A 20,029-nucleotide genomic window follows, 5' to 3' on the forward strand; every position below is an offset into this window, starting at 1 on the left:
ATTTTATTTAATATTAATTAATATCTTTTAGTTCAAAGATGTTTTTGGATGTCGTTAAAATTATATACATTTTTTGTTATGAATTCTTATTTTTAATTAAAATATATCAAATATTCATATTAACATACAAATAATGTTTATTATTACATTGAAAAAATAAAAAATAAAAAATGGAATAATGAAAAGTTCATTTATAAAAAAATTCATAAGAAAAAAGTTTTTTAGTCCACAATAATAATTTTTGTCTACATATATGATAAATGTGAGACGTCACGGTAATTATGAGAAACTGTGAAGAGTAACTTCAATCGATAATATTTTCATATGTTTCAATTTGATTATATCATTGAAATTCACCAAGACTTTGAATTTCACTAAAACCATATTTCAAGTATGTAAAACAATATCGTGATCTATTTTTGACATTCAGTACAGTTAAAAAATACACATATTTATAAATACTTTTGTATTTACATAAATATTTTTACATCCATTACTGCTACGCTGTTTTTTGTTTTTGATCTATTTAAGTTATTTGGATTGAAAATCATATTAAGCGCTACTTCGAAAGCAGCTGATCGAAGATAGTTGTTGGGCGGTCCATACGTAAACATAACCTGCAGGAGTTACCTAGTGTATGTCTTTGTTATAGTGAGAGGATAATGATTGATGAAAGAAATTTTCGATCTTCTTACTATGAAAAGGTGATTTAATAAACATTATACTACAATAACATACTTTTTATTCTAGATTTCATTAAATAACACTGAAAAAATCAATTAATTCTTCCTACTTGACTTAAAACAACTTTTATTAGCACTACTTTTTCTAAGCTTTTAAGCTTAATTCTTTTTGTTACTTCAGGTTGGTTTTAGAAGTGTGGAAGAGAAGAAATCGCTTGAGATGTTGTTGCGCGATCGGCCTTTCGACAAAGTGAAGCTGAAACAGTTCTGTTTAAGGTTCACTGTACCAACCATGTACAGAAACTTGCTGTGGAAAATTTTACTAGGTGTTATTCCAGTTTATGAAGAAAGCCATGATTTTGTCATGACACAACGTACAGCCGAGTTTTTAGATCTAAAGAAATCTCTGATCAAAGCAAAAATCACTGATGATACAACTAAACCTCATCAGATGTTTTTGATGATGTGGCTGCTGAAGACAAGGAGAGCCAAAATTGACATTAGCTCTCAAATGGAAACTGATTTACTAAGGTATGATTTTTATTTTTATATCAATATATTTCGAGACAAAGAGAGTAAAAAAGGATAAATCGATGTCACAGAGCTATGAGTAAACTGGCAGAGAGCCTGTGGAACATCAGTGATGCTAATTACGAACAGGACAAACTTGTTAACGTCTACTGGATTCTTGGTGGTTTTCTAGATCAAGTACAGAAATTTAGCAGTGAAGTTGCTAGGTTGAAAGAGAATACATGTTCCATGCTGGAAAGAGAAGACAAAGAATTATACAATTATCTCAACAAGATCAATGCTTTACAGAACTTGCCTTTTGAGTTCTGGTTTCATTCTTGTTTTGCTGGTACCATTAGCGACTGTTCAATAACAAAGTATATATCATGTTTAAATATTGAATTTCTAAGGATGGATTGTAATTCATTATTTTTTATATAGAATTTGGGATAAACTAGCTGTTGGAGCATACAGAATTTTAATATTTGTAACTATTATTATGTTGACTACAATGAGACGATGTATACTTAGATGTGAAGGTTTGGATAAAGTTCTAGAAGTTGTGCATAATGTAAAATATCACTTTTTAAATTGTAACTGCTGTATTTTGCAAATAATTTCATTAATTTTCCATCCAATTTATAGATAACGGAAGAAACTTCAGAAGTCATTGTGAATAAAGCAATAGAAGGATGGCAGCAAAGTGGCTCGGTGATGATCAATCCCCAAAATCCATCGAATTACATGCAAAATACATAAGATAGATATATTATCGACTGTGATATGAATGATTTATTGTATATAGTTTTACACAGAGGGCTTCCCCAAAAGGCTGAACGACGACCGAATCAAATTATATAATGTAGTGAATTTTTCTACTTTAGTTTTTATTGTGTATAGCAAAATGAAATGTATATTCTTGATATTTCAAAAACTGAAATATCCTGTACAGAAAAAAATGAAGTAAAATATTATTAAAAACATTTATATTTATGAATGAATGTTATTGTAATCTCTAATTAGTTTGGTATTTTCACCACATCGGCATATATGGCGAAGGTACCAAACTCTCTTGAATGATAGCAACGATGTAATTAAAAAATGACGATCTTCTTTATCGATCGGTAACTACTAATTTCTAATTGTCATCGAATTTACGATCAACAAAAACGCTTGAGCAAACTTGGCCTTTATTTTCGGCTGGATTTTTGGCAGATTACTGTTAAAGAATGCTGTAGGCATAGAAGGGATGTGGTCGCTTCAGCTCTTTGAACTGGGCACCTATTTATCAATATGATTATTGTTATCGTTATTGTAATTTTAAAAATTAAGCCACATGGACGTAGTTATTAAAGTCACAATAACAATAACAATAAAATATTCGTTTTATATCTATTAATTCGCGAACGAACTGTACGTTATGAATCTGAAAAAAAAAATTTGTGCATAGCTTAGTTACCTTTAAAATAATTAAAATCAGGTGCTGAAAAAATTACATTTGCAATTTTTATAGAAACTCATTAGAATTTTCAAATACTGCGATAACAGGCGTGTTGCGCAAGTAATTGTGCATTATAAACGTATAATTCCAAGTTTTTTATTTCTGATTTATTACTTTAATTATCAAGAAAAATATATTGCCTCTGTGGTGGAAGTGATGGGAGAACAATATTACAGCGCGGATAGCTACTTGCTGGTAGTAAAAGTGATTTTTCTGAAAAGGGAATGTGGCGTTGATTTCATAAACAACGATTTCAGTTCAAACTGCGAATTTGAAAGAGTTTATTTATTTAATTGTGCTTAGTATTTTATTTTATAGGCTTTAATACATCTCAATATATTCAAAAAAAAATAATTGATCTAATAATTTTAAATATATTTTAATAAACTCTTAACACTGGAATTTCCTGTCACATTCTAACAAATGTTTTTTAATAAATTTTAACTCAAATATCACATTAATAAATTATTCAAATCTGATAAAGAATTCCATGCTGTTTATCTCAAAATCTAAAATATCCCTTAGACCTTTTAATAGAATATTGAACGCACTATATTTTGTCATCAATGCATCTGGTATAGAGAACAACGTTAGCTTTTTTATAACTTTAAATATAAAAGAATAAGTCTAACAACTGTTGGAGATGTATGATAAATTCTATGACAGTGTATTATTAATGACATTTATAATAGTATTGAACTGCAAAGTTCATATATAACTTGTATTATAATTACCGATGGATCGCCTGTTTGGAAAAGTTTTAATTATTCAATATGATCGATACAAATGTTATTAAATGAAGTTTCTACTGAAGTATTTTGTACGATCAAGTAAAACAATAATTGCGGCTTTGTGGTTTAGAATATTTAAAAGTTATAAAATACCTCTTATACTACTCGATAATATACCAGAAAAACGTGCTCTTTTAGACACGTTATAGCTCATACGAGTATATGGTATACTGCTCATAACAGGTATATTGAAAAAGTAAAACAACCAAAAGTTAAGAGAGTGGATGAATTAGCTATTATACGGCTACCTATTCTAAAATCAACACATAGTTTTGAAAAACATTAGTAAAACTGGCAATTGTTGGCAGAATAAATACAGATTTTGAAAAAAATAAATAAGAACAAATATATGGAAATGATTTGACTGACGTTAATAGACGTTTGAAAAAATGCGTTGCAAGTGTATAGAAAAACTTTACGGACAAAGCGCTATGATGAACAATGCACATCAGCTTTTGTACCTTAGTCAAAAATGTCATTATACCGGGTATCCTTTAGAATCAGGTAGCTGCGGAACTGAACCTGTTACATTATTAAATTATTAAAAAAAATAGGTAATAAAATAGACAAAAATAATTCAATTATTATGAAACTATTAGAATCAACAAAGATCGAAATCGTTGACCAGCATCATTTACCCTTAACTATTAAATATAAAATTATTTGTATTTTCCTTTTTCAATGAGGCTGAGTTAATGAGAATGTTTATTATAATTTGGTACATAATACATACGAAATTTGTACGTACATGATATGTACATACATACATATTACTTACGTGCTATGTATATGCATATTTTGTTTAAATTTTGTACGATGATTTCCAATGGAGAAACAAACGATAAATCATCAGCGCACCTGTTCCTCAACATGTTTCTTGTCCTTTTTACAACGAGCTTTATCAACACCAGCTAACTCATTAACGATATCCTCCCTTTTCCTTCCTTTAGTTTCTGGCATCATACAGCAAGTAAAGATAAATGCAGTCAAGCAGCAACAAGCAAGCATAAAAAAGCAGCCATCGGCATCGAAAAAATCCATCGTCAAATCGAAAATCTTTATCGACGTGAAACTCATCGCCCAGAAAAGTATCAAGCACAAAGTCGTCGCGTAACTGTTGACGCTCAAACGAAACACTTCAGAAACGATGATCAACGGTACACTTGCCATACCAAGGGCGTAAGCGATGATGTAAGTTGACAGAGCAACAACTGGTAACCACGAGATCGAGTTGACATCGTAATTATTTTTCTGCAGATAAAAAAATGTAGCGACAAGCGCGTGGCTAATAGTCGTGCCAGAACACGAGATGAGCGTCAATAATCGACGACCCACGCGATCCATCAGCATCGTCGACATATACGCGCCGAATATTTGAATCGTGCCGATTATTATCGGCGCTGTTTGTGATGATACTGACGAGCCTGCTCGTTGGAATATCGTTTCAGCATAGCTCAACTGTAAATGACAAGATTCCAGTGATGTAGTGATTAGAGAAATGAAGTTGTGTATATAATTACCATAGCGAAAATTCCGCTGAACTGTTGACCTGCGATTAAACCAATTGAAATAATCAGACCTTTGCGTGTAGCTCGATCGCTAAAGAATTCACCGACACTAAATGACTTTGAAGTGCGGTTCGATGCATTTACTTGTTGCTGTAGTCTAGCTAATTCTTCTTCCACGAGAGATCGATTGTTATCGTGAAAAAACATGAGTGATCTGAAATGATACGTATTTCTTATTAATCAGTCATCGACGGAGATCCAGAGAGAAGGCTGCTAGAGCTGAACTAACTTGTGAGCCTCGAGTTGGCGGCTTTGCTTTACTAGATAGACCGGCGTTTCAGGTATGAATAAAATAGTCGCAATGCAGACGATCGGGAAGATAAGGCATAGACTGGCGAACAGTCGATAGGACAAAAAAGTCCCAGCGACAAAGGCAAACAGTACACCGGTATTTGCTGAAAGTGAAAGAAGACTGCCGAGGACACCACGAATGTCCTCTTTGGCGATCTCACTTACGTACATTGGTACAATGAAGAATGTCATGGCACCAGCCATTCCGATAATCAACCTGGCCGCATAAATGTAGAAGTAATTCTGTGCGAAAATAATGAGTAGCCAAGAGACGATATGTGGCAGTCCAGTTAAGAAAGCGAAATTTCTAAGACCAAGACGTTCGGTAAGGATGCCACATAATGGAATCATCAGTAAACCACCAATTGGCAACAAACCACCAATCCATGAAATTTGTTGTTCGCTCATTGGTACTTTGCCAATTGGTGAGGAATTTGAACGTAGTTGAGGTATAATAGACGATGGCCAGCCACAACTTATACCGAATGAAATTGTCATCAAATTTACTGAAATACAATAATTATTTTCCCGTCACTTGAGATAAAATCAGTAATTAGGAAATAAATTTTAAAGCAACTTGTGTTTGACTCGTTGTCAACGTAAATACAGCTACCGTTCAACTGATCGTGCTCTTAAAAACTAACTGGTACCAGTTTATGTGCACAGATTCGCAAATTTCAAGAATGTACAAACACAGAGATATTACTCTTTGGTCGTCAAAGTAATTTTTACGTATAGGATCTTATCTCTTTCTTAATTTATCTTTCATAAATCAGTATTTTTATAATTGATATTTAACGTACTTTATGAATCGTTTTTTTCAGTCGGGAAATCCTTTCAAGTTAAATACGCATAAATCATAGTTATTATAAATTATATTTTTTTCCAATAGATATTTAACGATTTTGATTTCGAGAAAATAAGAATTATTCCGAGTACTTGCCGATAATCGCAGCTAAGAACTGTCGCAGCTGTCCATTGAGCGGTACGTCAAACATTTTGTAAATTCGACGAGTTCAACAACTGTTTAAAAATACCCTTAAAATTAATTTGTATTTTTCTATTTTACTATTGTCATTGAAATTATTCCCGCAAATTAATTAATCATCGAATATTAGAAATCAATTGTTTGAGAAAAGTTTTACTTTTGATACCTGCAAGTAGATTCACTTTCAAAATGATTCTGCTACCAGAAGGATGCCACAGACTCCAATTTATAACACTTCTTAAGTCTCATCTTAAAGACATAAGTCAAATCTTATCGTTTGTCACGCGTATTTCATTAGGAGATCAAGTACAATTAAATTTCGTCATCAACTACGCCTTCTTATATAAATTTTTTTCTCTTTTAGAAATGCTATTTATATTAATTCTATTAATATAATAAGCAAATACAAATGTTAAATAAAGAAAACTTTTCTATAACGCTAATGTTCTGAAATAAAATTATTTGATTCTGGTAAGAAAAACGGCATCGACACTGTTTTAAGAAAAGATTTTATCATTTACTTAGTTTCAGTTTCGTATCCATTAAAGTTATACTTGATGTACTTTCGTAATAAGCTTTGTGATTTGTCTGATTACAATTCCAACATTATTCTCTTATGTCATCGATTCTGTTCTTTTAATTTACAGCAGAGTATTTGATTATAATTATTGACTTCTTTATAATGAAATAATATAAAGATAGAGTAATTTGCTTTTATTTTCCTCATTTATACGAGTGACACGTATCGCTGAATTTATTGCAATAAAATTTGTCTTATTAATAGAATTTTTATTTCAAGTTATAGATGCAAATAATAAGTGGCGCGGTTTTGTCATTTCAAATAAATATATTTGAGTAAAATTTGCTACAGAACTAATGATAATTTATGTTTTTATTTCATTCATATCTTCCGATAATAAAATGTCCTCCATGCTTACAATCAAACAACCTTTAACATAAGATCGAGGCTGTCATCGCGTGTTTCAACATCAGAATTCCCTTCGTGCCTCTCGTTGATTTCCGCGATTTAATCAATGATATGTTGTCAATTGTTTCACTCAGCTTCAGGCATTGTACAATAGGTAAAAACCAAGCAAGTGGCGCAGAAGCACTGCAAACTCCAAGAATCTTCCTCGTCATTCTAAATGCTTGAATCGAAGTAAAAGACAGACACACACACACACACACACACACACACACACACACACACACACACATTGATAAAAAAACACGTAATACCACGTGCTTGGGAGCCGACAGACTGGTTCAAACGGCACCGATAGTAACTGACAATGTACATCGATAACTGGCAGCCATGAGATAATGCTAATGTCATACTTGTTTCGTTGCAGGTGCAAAAATACACATACGAATACGTGACTCACGGCGATGCCAAAACATGAGACGAGAGTCAATTGTCAGCGGCCTGCATGTTCCATCAACATCGCCGACGTGTATAAGCTGACAATCTGGATCGATGCGATTGGCACACTGATAACATGAACAACTTACACGTGATTGAAATATTACTTTGAATAATTTTTATATTTCTTACGATAGCCAAGAAGATACTGCGACCATTGCGAATAACATGGTCTTTTAAAAAATCGATTGTTTCTATTTTCTCGGAGTAACCGTTTGATATACTTGTCTGCAATTGTAATTTCATTAGTTCTCGGCCCACGAATACTTTGTCATTCCCTAATATTAACATCATAAAATAAAATAATTTTGTTACGAATATTCGTAAAACTCAGAGGTCTTCACTTGCGTGCTATGAGTTAGCGATTTCGATGTTCAACTTAACGAGATAAAGATGGAAAAACATGCAAATAGACAGTAGGAGACGAATACACCAATGACATAGACGAAGAAAATATTGACGTTTTTAAAAATATAATATAGGATTTCCATCAAGACTAACGTACCACGAATATTTTCAGTAAAAATTTCACTTGCGTACAGTGGTACTATAAAAACTGTTGTTTCGGCACCCATTCCCGTAACTAATTTTGCCGCACGTGGAGAAATATAATTTTCTTGAAAAATAAACGAAATGAGTAATCAACATGTAATGTGAGATTCGATGGTAGATACATTGATATTGAGTTACGTTTTTATACGTAGTGGATTCTCGATTCATATTTACATCAATTTATGTTAGAACATTTTTATTTACTTAATAAAATAATATTTAGTCAAAAATGTATTTACAGAATAGCTCAGATTGATTGTAGTCATCATGAACTTAAAAAGTAAAATATATCTTGAACGTATAAATATTGCTCTCACATACAGTTAAACTGGTCTGGTCATAAGATTAACGCTTTCATTGCATTTATTTTCACAATTCGAATCTATCCCCGCAAGTTCATTTATAATATCTTGTCGGTCACGGCCCATAGTTTCAGGCAAAATACAGTAAGTAAAAACAAAACAACTGGCGCAGAATATTGCGAGCATAAAGAAACAACCAGCGTCGCCAAGAAGCCGCTGAGCTACGCTATACGACTGAATTGAAACGAAAGATATTATCCAATAGAAGATGTAGCATACAGTGGTAGCAGAGCTACTGACATTCGGACGAAATACTTCAGAAGTGACGACGAAAGGCACAGGTCCAATGCCCAAACAGTACGTGACAACGTACGTAGACAAAGCGACTATTGGTAACCAAGAAATTGAACTAACGTTGTATTGCTTTTGTTGCAGATAGAAAAATAATCCAACAAGGAAATGGCTAATCGTCATTCCAAAACAGGATATGAGTGTTAATGGGCGTCGTCCGGCACGTTCCATCAGTAATGTTGACACGAACGAACCCAAAATCTGAATGACTCCAATTATTATGGGCGCTATCTCCGATGACACCGATGAGCCTGCACGTTGAAAGATTGTTTCTGCATAACTTAACTAAAAGCAACACTTTAATTTTAATGCTGTTGTTAACGTTGGGAATCGATATGTGCTTACCATTGCGAAAATACCACTGAGTTGTTGACCACCTAGTAGACCAAAGGATATGATCATACCTTTGCTTGTAGCTCGATCTTTCAAAAAGTCGCTTATGTTTCCTTTTTTAGAGGAATTTTTCGATATCTCCACTTGAGATTGAAGTTTATTTAATTCTTGTTCTACTAGAGCTTCGTTATTACCTCGGATGAACATTAGTGATCTGAAATAATAATGTAATGAAACAATGAAATTTTTGGAAGTTGCATTTTAAAAAATGTACTAACTTGTGAGCTTGCAGTGATCGATTTTGGCGAACAAGATAAATCGGCGCCTCGGGCATGAATTTGAAAATCGCCACAAAAATAAGTGAAAAAAGTAGCGACAAACATGCAAATAAGCGATAAGACACGGTGGCACCAACAATATAAGCAAATAATGTACCAATATTAACGGAAAAGAGCAAAAGACTACCAAGAATCCCACGAACATCTTCGGTAGCGATTTCGCTCAAATATAATGGCACAATAAACAATGTCATCGCAGCACCCATGCCACCAAGCAATCTTGCCGAATAAATGTAAAGATAATTACTGGCGAACAGGATGAGCAACCAAGACGTGATGATGGGTAGTCCAGTTAAATGAGCAAATTTCTTGTGACCAATACGTTCTAGAATGGTACCGCAAAATGGAATGATTATTAATCCACCTATTGCCATCAAACCACCGATCCACGAGATTTTCTCATCACTCAATGGTGCGTCCCCAACTGGTGGTTTAGTCAAACGTAGTTTTGGTATTACCGGTGATGGCCATCCCCATGTTATACCACTTGATAATGATACCAAGTTCACTGATACCAAATAATTATCTTCAATTTCTTTTGCTTAATCATTAATGGTTGGACTAGATGCTTGCAATTTATTGATCTTACCGATCACAGCAACGAGGAATTGTCGATACTTTCCATTGTCAGTCGATGCACTGTTATTATCGTTCATTTCTAAAAGTTTGAGGGTATTCAAATCAGATATATTACAACTACAAAATAATTAACTAATCGAACTATGACAATATTTCGCTGGGATCGAATTGATGCCTATTTATTCCGGTGCTACTATAAAATAAAAGCGGAATCCACTTCATTTCAAGTAGCATAAATAACTATTCTTATCATTTGGATGATAATTATACGCTAACGAAAAATTCAACTTGGCGATAAATTCAACATTTTCAGATAAGCTATTAGTGATTTATTTGAAATTGATATTGCATTCATTTGCTTCACCGTTTCAAATTTATAGCTGTTCAATGTATGTACCTGAATCATGTGATCCTGTGCAATTATTTCACAAGTTTCCTGATCTAATTAGAGAATCCTTCAAGTTCGTTAATCTTGTCGTTCGTAACCTATGATTTTATAAATCAAAAAATATGTTAAAACAAAACTGGCCACGCATAAGCTTGTGAGCATAAAAAAGCATACAGCTACAAGTATTTGTGTTGCCATACTGAAATCTTGAATGCGTAAGTCATCTTTAGTTTGCTGCAAGAAGCGAGAAGGAGGAAATCGAAATCTTATCAACTGTGACGTTGCGACGTGATACGGACAAATTAAAATATTATTTACCGGTTAGACAATGTTGATTTTATCGATATTTTTATAAATAATACTTTTACGTTAATTGCATCCACTAACAACGGAGAGAATTAATATTTCGATGATGCAACCTTATGGTGAGGTTCGAAGATCGTACGACGATGTAAAGCAGTTACTTGTTTAGTACCATGTAGAACCATGAAGAATGATGGATCCGTCGAGATGTGCGAAACACCACAAAATACCTTGCAGACTCATGGGGAACCATGGAGAATCAGAAAACCATTAAGATATATGGAACTACACCATGGAAACTCATGGAGAATCATGGAGAACCACAAATCCATCGAGATTCGTGGAATGCCATAGAACACATCGAAGCGGTCATTAGTCAGAGAGACAATAAAAAAATACGAATCATAAATAATTACAGAGCGCAAGAAAAAGGCGAATGTAATTAAACAATGCATCAAAAGCTTGTTTGTACAATTATCATCATTTAATTTTGAAGTCAAACATTCTCACAAACATTAAAATAAGCATTATACTATAAAAAAGTGACTGTCTCAAAAACGTAAGGGATTTATGCATACCAGATGAAAATAATTATACAACCGAAAATAGATTCTATAAAAATACTGCATTTTCATTAAAAGTTCAATTTGATACGAATTACAAGAATGGGTTTGATTTTCTGTGTTCCATATAATCAAACACGATCCCGATGATAAATAGTAGTAATCCAATCGCTATCATAGCATAGCCGATGAATCTGAAAATAATTTTATTATTAAACATACTGTTTGTATAAATAAATGTATAAAATTCATTTGTGTATACTTTTCCAATTCTGCAAAAACGTGAAGGCGTTTGATAACATCGACAAACGGATCCGGTGTAACGTACTTTTCTTCGGTCCACCCAATCGGCAATAGCGCCTCGGAAACATTTTTCAGCAGTCTATACTTTGGTTGCCTCGTCAGTGGGGCGTTGAATTGCACGCGGAAGTTCGCACGAATGACAATTCCGGTCAATGGATGGACGTCAATTGTCGAAATATGTTTGTCCTTATTGAAAGAACGTTCTTTTCTCCAGCGGTCAATTTTCTTTTCTTTGACGATATATTAATGATTTACCTTGTTAGGGTCGAGGCCAACGACCGTGTCGTTGTAATATGGATCAGCCAAATAAAAATGAGGGTTCGAAGCGACCAGAGCCCAGTTCATGCATTTCCAGAGTTCAAACACACCGTCTTTGAGACAACGATCTGGAGTTAAACAATAGCATTTATCAGCTGGATTTGTGTCCAAGTCGGCACCCACAGTTGCCGTGTAGCGAAACAGTCGCAATTCTTTAAAAATTAAGTACAGCAAGTCATTTAACTGTCAATTGCGCAACGCATTAGAAAAGTTAACAGTCTTTTTTATTTTTTATTACTGTTATGTTCAACGTCGGAGTCGTACTGATAGTCGAAACTTCGGCTTAGAACATTGTCAACTTTGTATAAATGCTCCTGTCGACCGATGAACGGATGAAACATCGTTCCATCGGTGCCCAAAAACTCATCGCACTTCTCGTCGTTCCATTTAGCAAAGTTGGTCGAGTTATTGTATTCGATGATTTTGCCGATTTCAGCGATCTTTCTTATTCCTCGATTGATTCGAGTTCGACCGGTCCAAGCAACGGTGTGGTTGAACTTTCATCGACAAACACAAAGATCAAAATATCATTGCAATGCGTTACCTTTTTGTTGTTGTAAATTAGCGTTTATAGGAATAATTTAAGTTGAAAGTGAACACCTACGGTGCCCCAAGCAGACGTAGTGTAGAAATCTTGTTTGATCTCTTTAATGCGATAATCAAACCAATGTTCCTTAATGTTGTTGCACACGACTTTTGCGAAAAATTCTTCGATTCCCACGCAATCGATCTCGTAGCCGTCAAACAGGTATTTCCTAGCCATCACCGTTACGAACAAACTTTTTGGTTTGTTGTATAAACTGTCGATGGATTTTGCTTGATTGAAAACAACAACGTAGAATCACATGAAATATCGGAGAGATAGGCGGAAAAGCAGAAGAATCAGTTGAAACTAAAAGACGGTCTTACAAACAAGAGGTAGTACAGTAGGCTGACTTCTTAGAACTCCATTGGCCATACCTAGGTACATATAGTGAACTAGCGTGAATTCATCCTCGTCAGAAAGACCATTGCTCTTGGCAGCATTGAAGTAAAAAGTCTTTTTCAGCGTGTAACTCAGTGTATCATCTTCTTTGTGATCCTCCACGTTTATCTTTTCTTGCCAAACGCTTGGCGCATGAAAATGTTTTATTTTTAACAGCAACAGTACAGAAACACATGTGAATATCGGGCTGCTCCGTCAAAAGACATGTATATACTTACTCGTAAACAAAAGGCCCAATTTCTTTTAAAACAGGCTTCTCACCCAGGAGAATCTCGTTTGGATTGGATATATTGAAAAGGTAAGCGTGAAATTCATACGGGAATGGCAATTTCTTCCAAAATTTTCTCATAAACGAACCTTGTTTCAGTGCAATCGTCTACGTAATTTTGAAATGGGATTAAAGTATAGTGCGCGATTATCGAAAACAGCTCAAAACAACTATTAGTAGTTACCTTAGATACATGGTGTTGAACAAGGAATTGATGCAGAAACACGTTAAAAATAATACCGAAAAGGCATATAAAAATCCCAGACATAATGTATACTCGATTAGCAGTACAAGTGATGGCACTTTCCATGATTTATTCCTTGTTTTCTTTTTGCAGTATGACAACAAATTCGGCGCAACTAAGTGTCGAGCATAGCCTCGCGCGAGTTCATTTAATTATAAAGTTAATTCATTTCCTTTTAATACCTGCAACTCGTATGTCCAATAATTATCTCCGATGCTAACTCCAATAAATTACAACATTCAACGAATATGCTTTTCGCTATACTTATGAAAAGCACATTTTCTCGCAAGGGATTTCTATAATAAAACGTTGACATTCATATAACTACTCAACAATACACTCCCTTATAGTTAAAATAATCTTCAGGCTACTAACGCCGTAATTTTGAAAAGCCAAAGACACCAGTCCTTTTAGGAAAATAATATTGCACCAAGAGTAGAAACTCGCAAGTGCTCTTTCGAACTTTCAACTTGAAACTGCCGTGTCAAAACGGCTGTAGATCTGAAGGACTATTTCTATTAGTGTGTTGGACTTTGTGTATATAGCAATAAGACTTGAGCAAGGTGTCATCGAAAAAGTTTGATTCAACGATTACCGTCACTGCAGTATGCATTAAATTATAATCGTCAACCAAAATTAAAACAAGACTTGGAAAGGTTTTGCATTGCCCACGGTACGAATTAATTAAAAGGAGCATCGACAAGAATCCTCGACTCATATTTCACCCCTAATACTTTTTTCTTCGACTAAAAATCATCGTCCAATTCATACTAATCAAAATATTCACAATAATCTATGCCTTCCGCGTAATTCTTGAAATTACGTGAGTTAATATTTGATATTTGACAAGTGTTACGTTACAAAAATCGATTAAATAATTGATCGGAACGACGCGCTTGATCACTGCTATTATTTTTTGAAACTCGCGCACTCATTGTGATCGATACTATAACTCGAATGATTTCTTTCTATGTCGACCGGTACTTTTATGTTACGACCCGGTACGCATCGCGAATATCCGCTGTGAATTAATAATGCGTCTTTAGTCGCGTAAACTTTCGCGAGGATAGGTTCTTTTTTAAAACATTTTAATCGATTTTTCCCAGGTAAAGAAAATAATATACATGATCCACAATAAGTTATTCTTCAGAGAGTTATTGAACAAGGTTAAAAGAGTAATCAATTTTTGCTGAATGTCAATCACGTAAGTTATATGCTGAATTTTTTTTTTAATTCTAGAAATGCTCGCTTCGCTCGGGCGTAAACGCCACACGAGACAAGAATCTACTTTCCCACGCTAGTATCGTAATGTACTATTCCCACACTTGTATCGTAATGTACTATTCCCACATGGAGGAGGGACACAGATCTCAATCGAGGGAAAAGCCATTTTTGTAGCGGTGTTCTCTCCTTGTTTTAAGACCTCCCTTTTCCTTGTATGAGCTCAGTTCAGTTTGGATACTCGAAGAGATCACTCATTTTCTTTGTAAAATTGCGTGCGTGCGGTATTGCGTTCACTCCAATCTGTCTAATTAATAAAATCAATTTGTCCTTTGATAATAATCTCACAATCGCTACGGAGATTTCCAGAGCTGGCTGATATTTATGCACAGCCGAGTAAATCATTAGACCGTTGGTCCAAAATAATAAAGTTACGCCAGTCAAGCAGGGAAAGGACGGCGGCAGCTTTCATTATTTTCTACGTGTACTTTTCACGTAGAAAAGTACGATAAACCTCTTGATTTAACAATAAGATCTAAATTAACCATCAACGCGCTAAATTGTGTTTTTGTGTACGCGCTTTCTTATGTACGATTTTATAAAAAAAGAAGGTAATTTTTTTTCAAAATTCCATAAAGCGGGTTTTTTAAGTGTGCCCTTTCAGAATCTGATATTAATTTTATATATGAAAATATTAATAACTCTTTTTATGAGATGGCTCATATTTATCGGCAAAGATCAGGCTTTGCTATCTTTTCTATGATTGATTCTTCTTGACATTTGCACAGTGCGCTCTATAGGAGGGTCAACAGTCACCACAACCGTCTTATCAACAGCTTTGAAATTGATTGCCCCGGAACTAATCATGGCGGAGCTGGCGGCACTGCGGGCCAATACGAGCCGAATAATCGAGCCTTTCCATCCCACGACTGCCAGCTCTCGGCGGCGCGGACACAGCTGCTCCCACGCTAGGGACCGATCGACGAACCAGATAGGTCTCTGCTTCCACTAGGGAAACGGGTGCGAAGAATTGCCTACGCGTCGTCGAACGAGCAACCCGGAGCCCTATGCTCAGTGTTGACTGTTCGCCACTTCCGCCGAGTACTGGAGGAGCCCACCCACATTCACGGTAGTGACCGATCGTACGTGCTACAGTACAATGTGCGGTTTCAGCTAACAGTTTCACAGACGGTTGTCACGTCAACAGTTCCGACAATCTTGCGTCCGACACTTTCTTCAGGGCGGACGATTTGGCCGAGCCATTAGCAATTCCTACGAATCGCATCCCTTCGCCGCTGAGTTTGGGGCCGACAACAAACTGCCCCGGCTGCTGATGGCCAACGCACTCGACCTGTGGTGAACCTGCCCGTCTGCCAGCTTGATGGACACCTAGTGGCGTGCGGTATTGCCGATCGGATCGTACAACCCTGTCTGCCACACAGACTTTACGTTGCGAGGCATTCGACGCCGCACATAACCCAGCACATCCGAGCATCCGCGAGGCGTGCCAGCGATGTCCCTCTTCCAGGAGCCGGGCAGTCGCTTCGAGCACATCGTTCACGTGATCACCATCGTGGACGACTACTTCGCCAGGTGGTGGCCAGTCGATGAGCCCCTGGCGGAAAAACAAGCGAAGATCGTAGCGAGGGCTCTCTGTTCGAGCACTGGATCCCCGACAAGGGATGTCCCTTATAATCAAGGAACTCAATTCAAGTCAGCCCCGTTCCCCGGGTCCATTCAAATTCAAGCGGTTCGTCGTTGCGGGGTGCAGTGTTATCATTTTGCATGTTGTGTCTGACCAGATCATAACTCACACTACTTGACGGCTTAAAAGTTTACCTTTTAATTTCGGATAATGAGTTGTGAGTATTTAAACAAAATTAATCGTTCATTTGACTTCTCAAAAAGGATTCGAAATAATAAAGATGTACAAATTTTCAACTTCACATTTAGAATTTTTGAATTATTTACCTAACCCAAAACTGTCAATTAAGCATTCTTCCGTAACCTAACTTTATTCTCTGACCAACAAATTAAGCCGACTTCGAAACATTTCAAGTTGATAAGTTGTTTAGAATACTGAAATAAGGAAATGTTCACCTCGCAGATAATACACCACTCTATTGGAGAAAAAGAAACATTTTCTATAATGCAGTCAATATTTGGAATTATACCTCATTGAAAAAAGATCTGAGTACACTTGTTGATTGGAAAAATAAATTGCATGAAGACGAGAAACTTTCTAATAAACAGTCAATCATGAAACAAGAAAGTGAAAAACCTATGCAGAAACTGAATTTTAAAACACTTTTAAATTGTGAGATACATATTTATTGTGTAAAGTATATGTACATATAGACATTATTTTAACTCAATTTCATTTGATACTTTTCAGATGGCAAGAGAAAAGTTAATGTTGAAATTGTATCAGCTGCAACAGTAAAAAAAAAATCAAAAGCTACTGTTGACATTGAATTAATGAAAGAAGAGCTAAAGCAATTGGAAGATCCACCGGTAACTCTATGGGAAAAGCAGATAAGTTCTACAAGACTGCCATACTCTTTCTATGATGTACCATCTAAAAATTTAGCACGGAACTTGCTTGGTGAGTTTTTCTCAATGAAAATTCAAAATTTTAAGTCATGAATGCTAATTTAAAAACATTCAGGTAAAGTTCTAGTAAGGAAACTTGAAAATGGAACTGTCTTGAAAGGAAGAATAGTAGAAACGGAAAGTTACTTAGGGGTGGAAGATAAAGCTAGTCACACATACCAGGGAAAAGTTACACACAGAAATATTCCTATGTATATGCCACCTGGAACCATCTATGTATATTTTACTTATGGCATGTATCATTGTTTCAATATATCTAGTCAAGGTGAGTTGTAAAAAAATGATTTATTTCAAAACGATACAACGACACTGATATATAGATGCAGATAAATCTGTATTGATTAAGAGAATTGAACCTCTGGTTGGTTTTGAATATATGGAATTACTAAGAAATACTTACAAAAAGCAAAATAAAGAAGGAAAAGATATAAATAAAGTTGTAATAAAGTATAAAAGCAATGATTTATGTAGTAGACCTTCAGAAATTTGCAGTGCTTTTTTAATTGAAGTAAATGAGTTTGATAAAAAAAATATATGCAAAACAGACAATCTTTGGATAGAAGAAAGTTAATAAGTAAATTTTATTAAAAACATTAATTAATAGCATTTTCATTGAAAATTGTTTTTTACCATTTACTCAAATAAAATTTAAGAAATAACTATAATAAATCTGATAATTTAACAGAAAAAGGAAGTGCAGTACTCATCAGAGCTCTAGAACCCTTGGTAGGAATAGAGTATATGGCAGAAAATCGTAGCTGGAAACCAAAACCAAGGGAACCTAAAAAATTAATGAAAAATTTAAAGATACATGAATTATGCAATGGCCCATCTAAAATATGCATTGCTTTGCAACTAGTAAAACAACACAGTAGGTACTCATTGTGCAATTGGAAAGAACTATGGATTGAGGATGATGGAAAACAAGGAGAATTTAAAATTGTCGAATGTCCTCGAATTGGAATTGAAAGTGCTGGAGCAGAATGGGCAAATAAACCATTGAGATACTATGTTTATGGACATAAGTGTGTTAGTAAAAGAGATAAAAAGGCTGAATCAATTTTCCAGTAAATCATATTGTACTAATTTTTTCGCTGTGTAATTCAAAATTAAAATTATTGTACATTATTTCGCAGATGTTATCTAATAATACTTCACTCAAAATACATTTTTTTATATATTCATTATTCATATTATTTTTCCATTTTATATTCATTTTCATCTGTCAATTTATATATATATATATGTATGTATGTATGTATGTATGTATGTATTGGTCAGATAATCGGCTGTTTCTAGCAGACGAATTTCAATTTTATGATTTCCCGCGTAGTAAGAACAAAGCGATTTTTAATTCAGACGGTTCATGTAAAACGTAAATAAAACTAAAAGAGCCTTAAGATCAAATTCGATATTTTCATAATAAAAAATGAAAAGAACAAGAGCATCTACAAGAAATCAAAATAGTGAAAATAAAGATTCAAATAAAATAGATTTAGTAAAAGACAATAAGATGGTTAGCCAGAAGAACTCAAAGGTTGGAACTAATTTTCTTAATAATTTTTATAACAAGACAATTACGTTTTTTTGTGTTAAAAAAATTTATAGAAAGGTACAAGTAATAGAGTCAATAAAAATGTAACAAAAAACTTTAATGATCTCAAATTTATGGAAGAAGAACTTCAACAGTTAGAAGATCCACCATCTACACCATGGGAAATAAAAATAAGTACCTCCAAGCTTCTTTACTCATTCTATAATAATCCTTGTGAAAAATTAGCTCAAAACATTCTAGGTAATATTAGATTAATAATTTTAAATGCCAATTATATTGATGAGTATACTAATTAATTGTTGCTCTATATTACAGGAAAAATATTAGTACGCAAACTAGATGATGGAACTATTTTAAAAGGAAAAATTGTTGAAACTGAAAGCTACTTAGGTATCATAGACAAAGCTTCTGCTACATATCAAGGAAAAGTAACTCCTCGTAACATTCCTATGTACATGAAGCCTGGAACAATTTTTGTTTATGTGACTTATGGCATGTATCACTGTTTCAATATTTCTAGTCAAGGTATGCTCTACTGACGAAAATTTAATTTGATAATGTGTGTTTCAATACTATTAAAAAAAGTAAAAATGTTTGAAAATTTACGTTTCAAATATGAATAACAATAATATTATACTCTTTCAAGGTGAAGGAAGTTCTGTTTTTCTCAGAGCAGTTGAACCCTTGGAAGGAATTGAACAAATGAAGTATCATAGAAATTCAAAGTCAAACTCAAAAGTACCAAAAAAATCAAATAAAAATTTTAAGTTACATGAATTATGCAATGGCCCTTCAAAACTTTGCATTGCTTTTGACATCAATAAAGACCATACAAAATACTCAATGTGTTCATGGAAAGGCATGTGGTTAGAAGATGATCCTCAAAAACAAGATTACAAAATTATTTCTTGTCCTCGCATAGGAATAGATAGTGCAGGTACTGAGTGGGCAAGCAAACCTTTAAGATATTACATTTTTGAGAATGAGTCCGTCAGCAAACGAGATAAGAAAGCTGAAGAAATGGTAAATATTTCAAAATAAAATCGTAATTTTTGGTT

The 20,029-nt window shown here is 34.4% G+C and overlaps 6 protein-coding genes across 16 annotated transcripts; 3 read left to right on the plus strand and 3 right to left on the minus strand.

Annotated features, from left to right (window-relative positions):
• Positions 1 to 581: 581 nt before the first annotated feature.
• LOC131666410 (TBC1 domain family member 7) lies at positions 582 to 2,784 on the plus strand. Its single transcript, XM_058939062.1, has 5 exons — positions 582 to 704; positions 865 to 1,214; positions 1,286 to 1,570; positions 1,635 to 1,764; positions 1,839 to 2,784. The coding sequence occupies exons 1-5, from the start codon at positions 663 to 665 to the stop codon at positions 1,950 to 1,952; spliced, it is 921 nt and encodes a 306-aa protein (XP_058795045.1). The 5' UTR covers positions 582 to 662; the 3' UTR covers positions 1,953 to 2,784.
• A 393-nt stretch (positions 2,785 to 3,177) lies between these two features.
• On the minus strand, positions 3,178 to 6,523 carry LOC131666409 (facilitated trehalose transporter Tret1-like). Of its 6 annotated transcripts, none has more exons than XM_058939061.1 (6): positions 6,499 to 6,523; positions 6,288 to 6,367; positions 5,514 to 5,850; positions 5,283 to 5,465; positions 5,006 to 5,207; positions 3,178 to 4,943 (listed from the first exon to the last, which is right to left on the minus strand). In XM_058939061.1, the coding sequence occupies exons 2-6, from the start codon at positions 6,340 to 6,342 to the stop codon at positions 4,335 to 4,337; spliced, it is 1,386 nt and encodes a 461-aa protein (XP_058795044.1). In that variant the 5' UTR covers positions 6,343 to 6,367; positions 6,499 to 6,523; the 3' UTR covers positions 3,178 to 4,334. The 6 variants fall into 6 exon arrangements, 5 of the variants coding, with proteins under 5 accessions (XP_058795044.1, XP_058795039.1, XP_058795040.1 ...); XR_009302093.1 differs by having other exon boundaries at positions 3,181 to 4,007; positions 4,264 to 4,943; positions 5,283 to 5,850; XM_058939056.1 differs by having other exon boundaries at positions 3,181 to 4,943; positions 5,283 to 5,850.
• Positions 6,524 to 8,252: 1,729 nt separating this feature from the next.
• LOC131666332 (facilitated trehalose transporter Tret1-like) lies at positions 8,253 to 10,734 on the minus strand. Of its 2 annotated transcripts, XM_058938922.1 has the most exons (5): positions 10,608 to 10,734; positions 10,221 to 10,289; positions 9,572 to 10,139; positions 9,306 to 9,507; positions 8,253 to 9,245 (listed from the first exon to the last, which is right to left on the minus strand). In XM_058938922.1, the coding sequence occupies exons 2-5, from the start codon at positions 10,285 to 10,287 to the stop codon at positions 8,631 to 8,633; spliced, it is 1,452 nt and encodes a 483-aa protein (XP_058794905.1). In that variant the 5' UTR covers positions 10,288 to 10,289; positions 10,608 to 10,734; the 3' UTR covers positions 8,253 to 8,630. The 2 variants fall into 2 exon arrangements, with proteins under 2 accessions (XP_058794905.1, XP_058794906.1); XM_058938923.1 differs by lacking the exon at positions 10,608 to 10,734 and having other exon boundaries at positions 8,253 to 9,211; positions 9,365 to 9,507; positions 10,221 to 10,389.
• Positions 10,735 to 11,536: 802 nt separating this feature from the next.
• LOC131666307 (sensory neuron membrane protein 1-like) lies at positions 11,537 to 13,692 on the minus strand. Its single transcript, XM_058938851.1, has 8 exons — positions 13,523 to 13,692; positions 13,289 to 13,446; positions 12,995 to 13,194; positions 12,690 to 12,901; positions 12,324 to 12,582; positions 12,023 to 12,237; positions 11,727 to 11,953; positions 11,537 to 11,658 (listed from the first exon to the last, which is right to left on the minus strand). The coding sequence occupies exons 1-8, from the start codon at positions 13,646 to 13,648 to the stop codon at positions 11,559 to 11,561; spliced, it is 1,497 nt and encodes a 498-aa protein (XP_058794834.1). The 5' UTR covers positions 13,649 to 13,692; the 3' UTR covers positions 11,537 to 11,558.
• A 1,928-nt stretch (positions 13,693 to 15,620) lies between these two features.
• On the plus strand, positions 15,621 to 18,561 carry LOC131666308 (putative 3-methyladenine DNA glycosylase). Of its 5 annotated transcripts, none has more exons than XM_058938852.1 (6): positions 15,621 to 15,945; positions 16,011 to 16,665; positions 16,911 to 17,120; positions 17,199 to 17,408; positions 17,472 to 17,681; positions 18,102 to 18,561. In XM_058938852.1, the coding sequence occupies exons 2-6, from the start codon at positions 16,659 to 16,661 to the stop codon at positions 18,485 to 18,487; spliced, it is 1,023 nt and encodes a 340-aa protein (XP_058794835.1). In that variant the 5' UTR covers positions 15,621 to 15,945; positions 16,011 to 16,658; the 3' UTR covers positions 18,488 to 18,561. The 5 variants fall into 5 exon arrangements, with proteins under 5 accessions (XP_058794835.1, XP_058794836.1, XP_058794837.1 ...); XM_058938853.1 differs by having other exon boundaries at positions 15,621 to 15,932; XM_058938854.1 differs by having other exon boundaries at positions 15,621 to 15,932; positions 16,044 to 16,665.
• A 198-nt stretch (positions 18,562 to 18,759) lies between these two features.
• Positions 18,760 to 20,012, plus strand: LOC131666286 (putative 3-methyladenine DNA glycosylase). The gene is made up of 4 exons (XM_058938813.1): positions 18,760 to 18,953; positions 19,025 to 19,211; positions 19,287 to 19,496; positions 19,618 to 20,012. Exons 1-4 carry the CDS (start codon positions 18,846 to 18,848, stop codon positions 20,010 to 20,012), a joined length of 900 nt encoding a protein of 299 aa, XP_058794796.1. The 5' UTR covers positions 18,760 to 18,845.
• Positions 20,013 to 20,029: the final 17 nt, after the last annotated feature.

The sequence above is a fragment of the Phymastichus coffea genome, unplaced genomic scaffold (genome assembly GCF_024137745.1).
Source record: "Phymastichus coffea isolate CEN01 unplaced genomic scaffold, Cenicafe_Pcof_1.1 PCOF00058, whole genome shotgun sequence".
NCBI lineage: Eukaryota > Metazoa > Arthropoda > Insecta > Hymenoptera > Eulophidae > Phymastichus > Phymastichus coffea.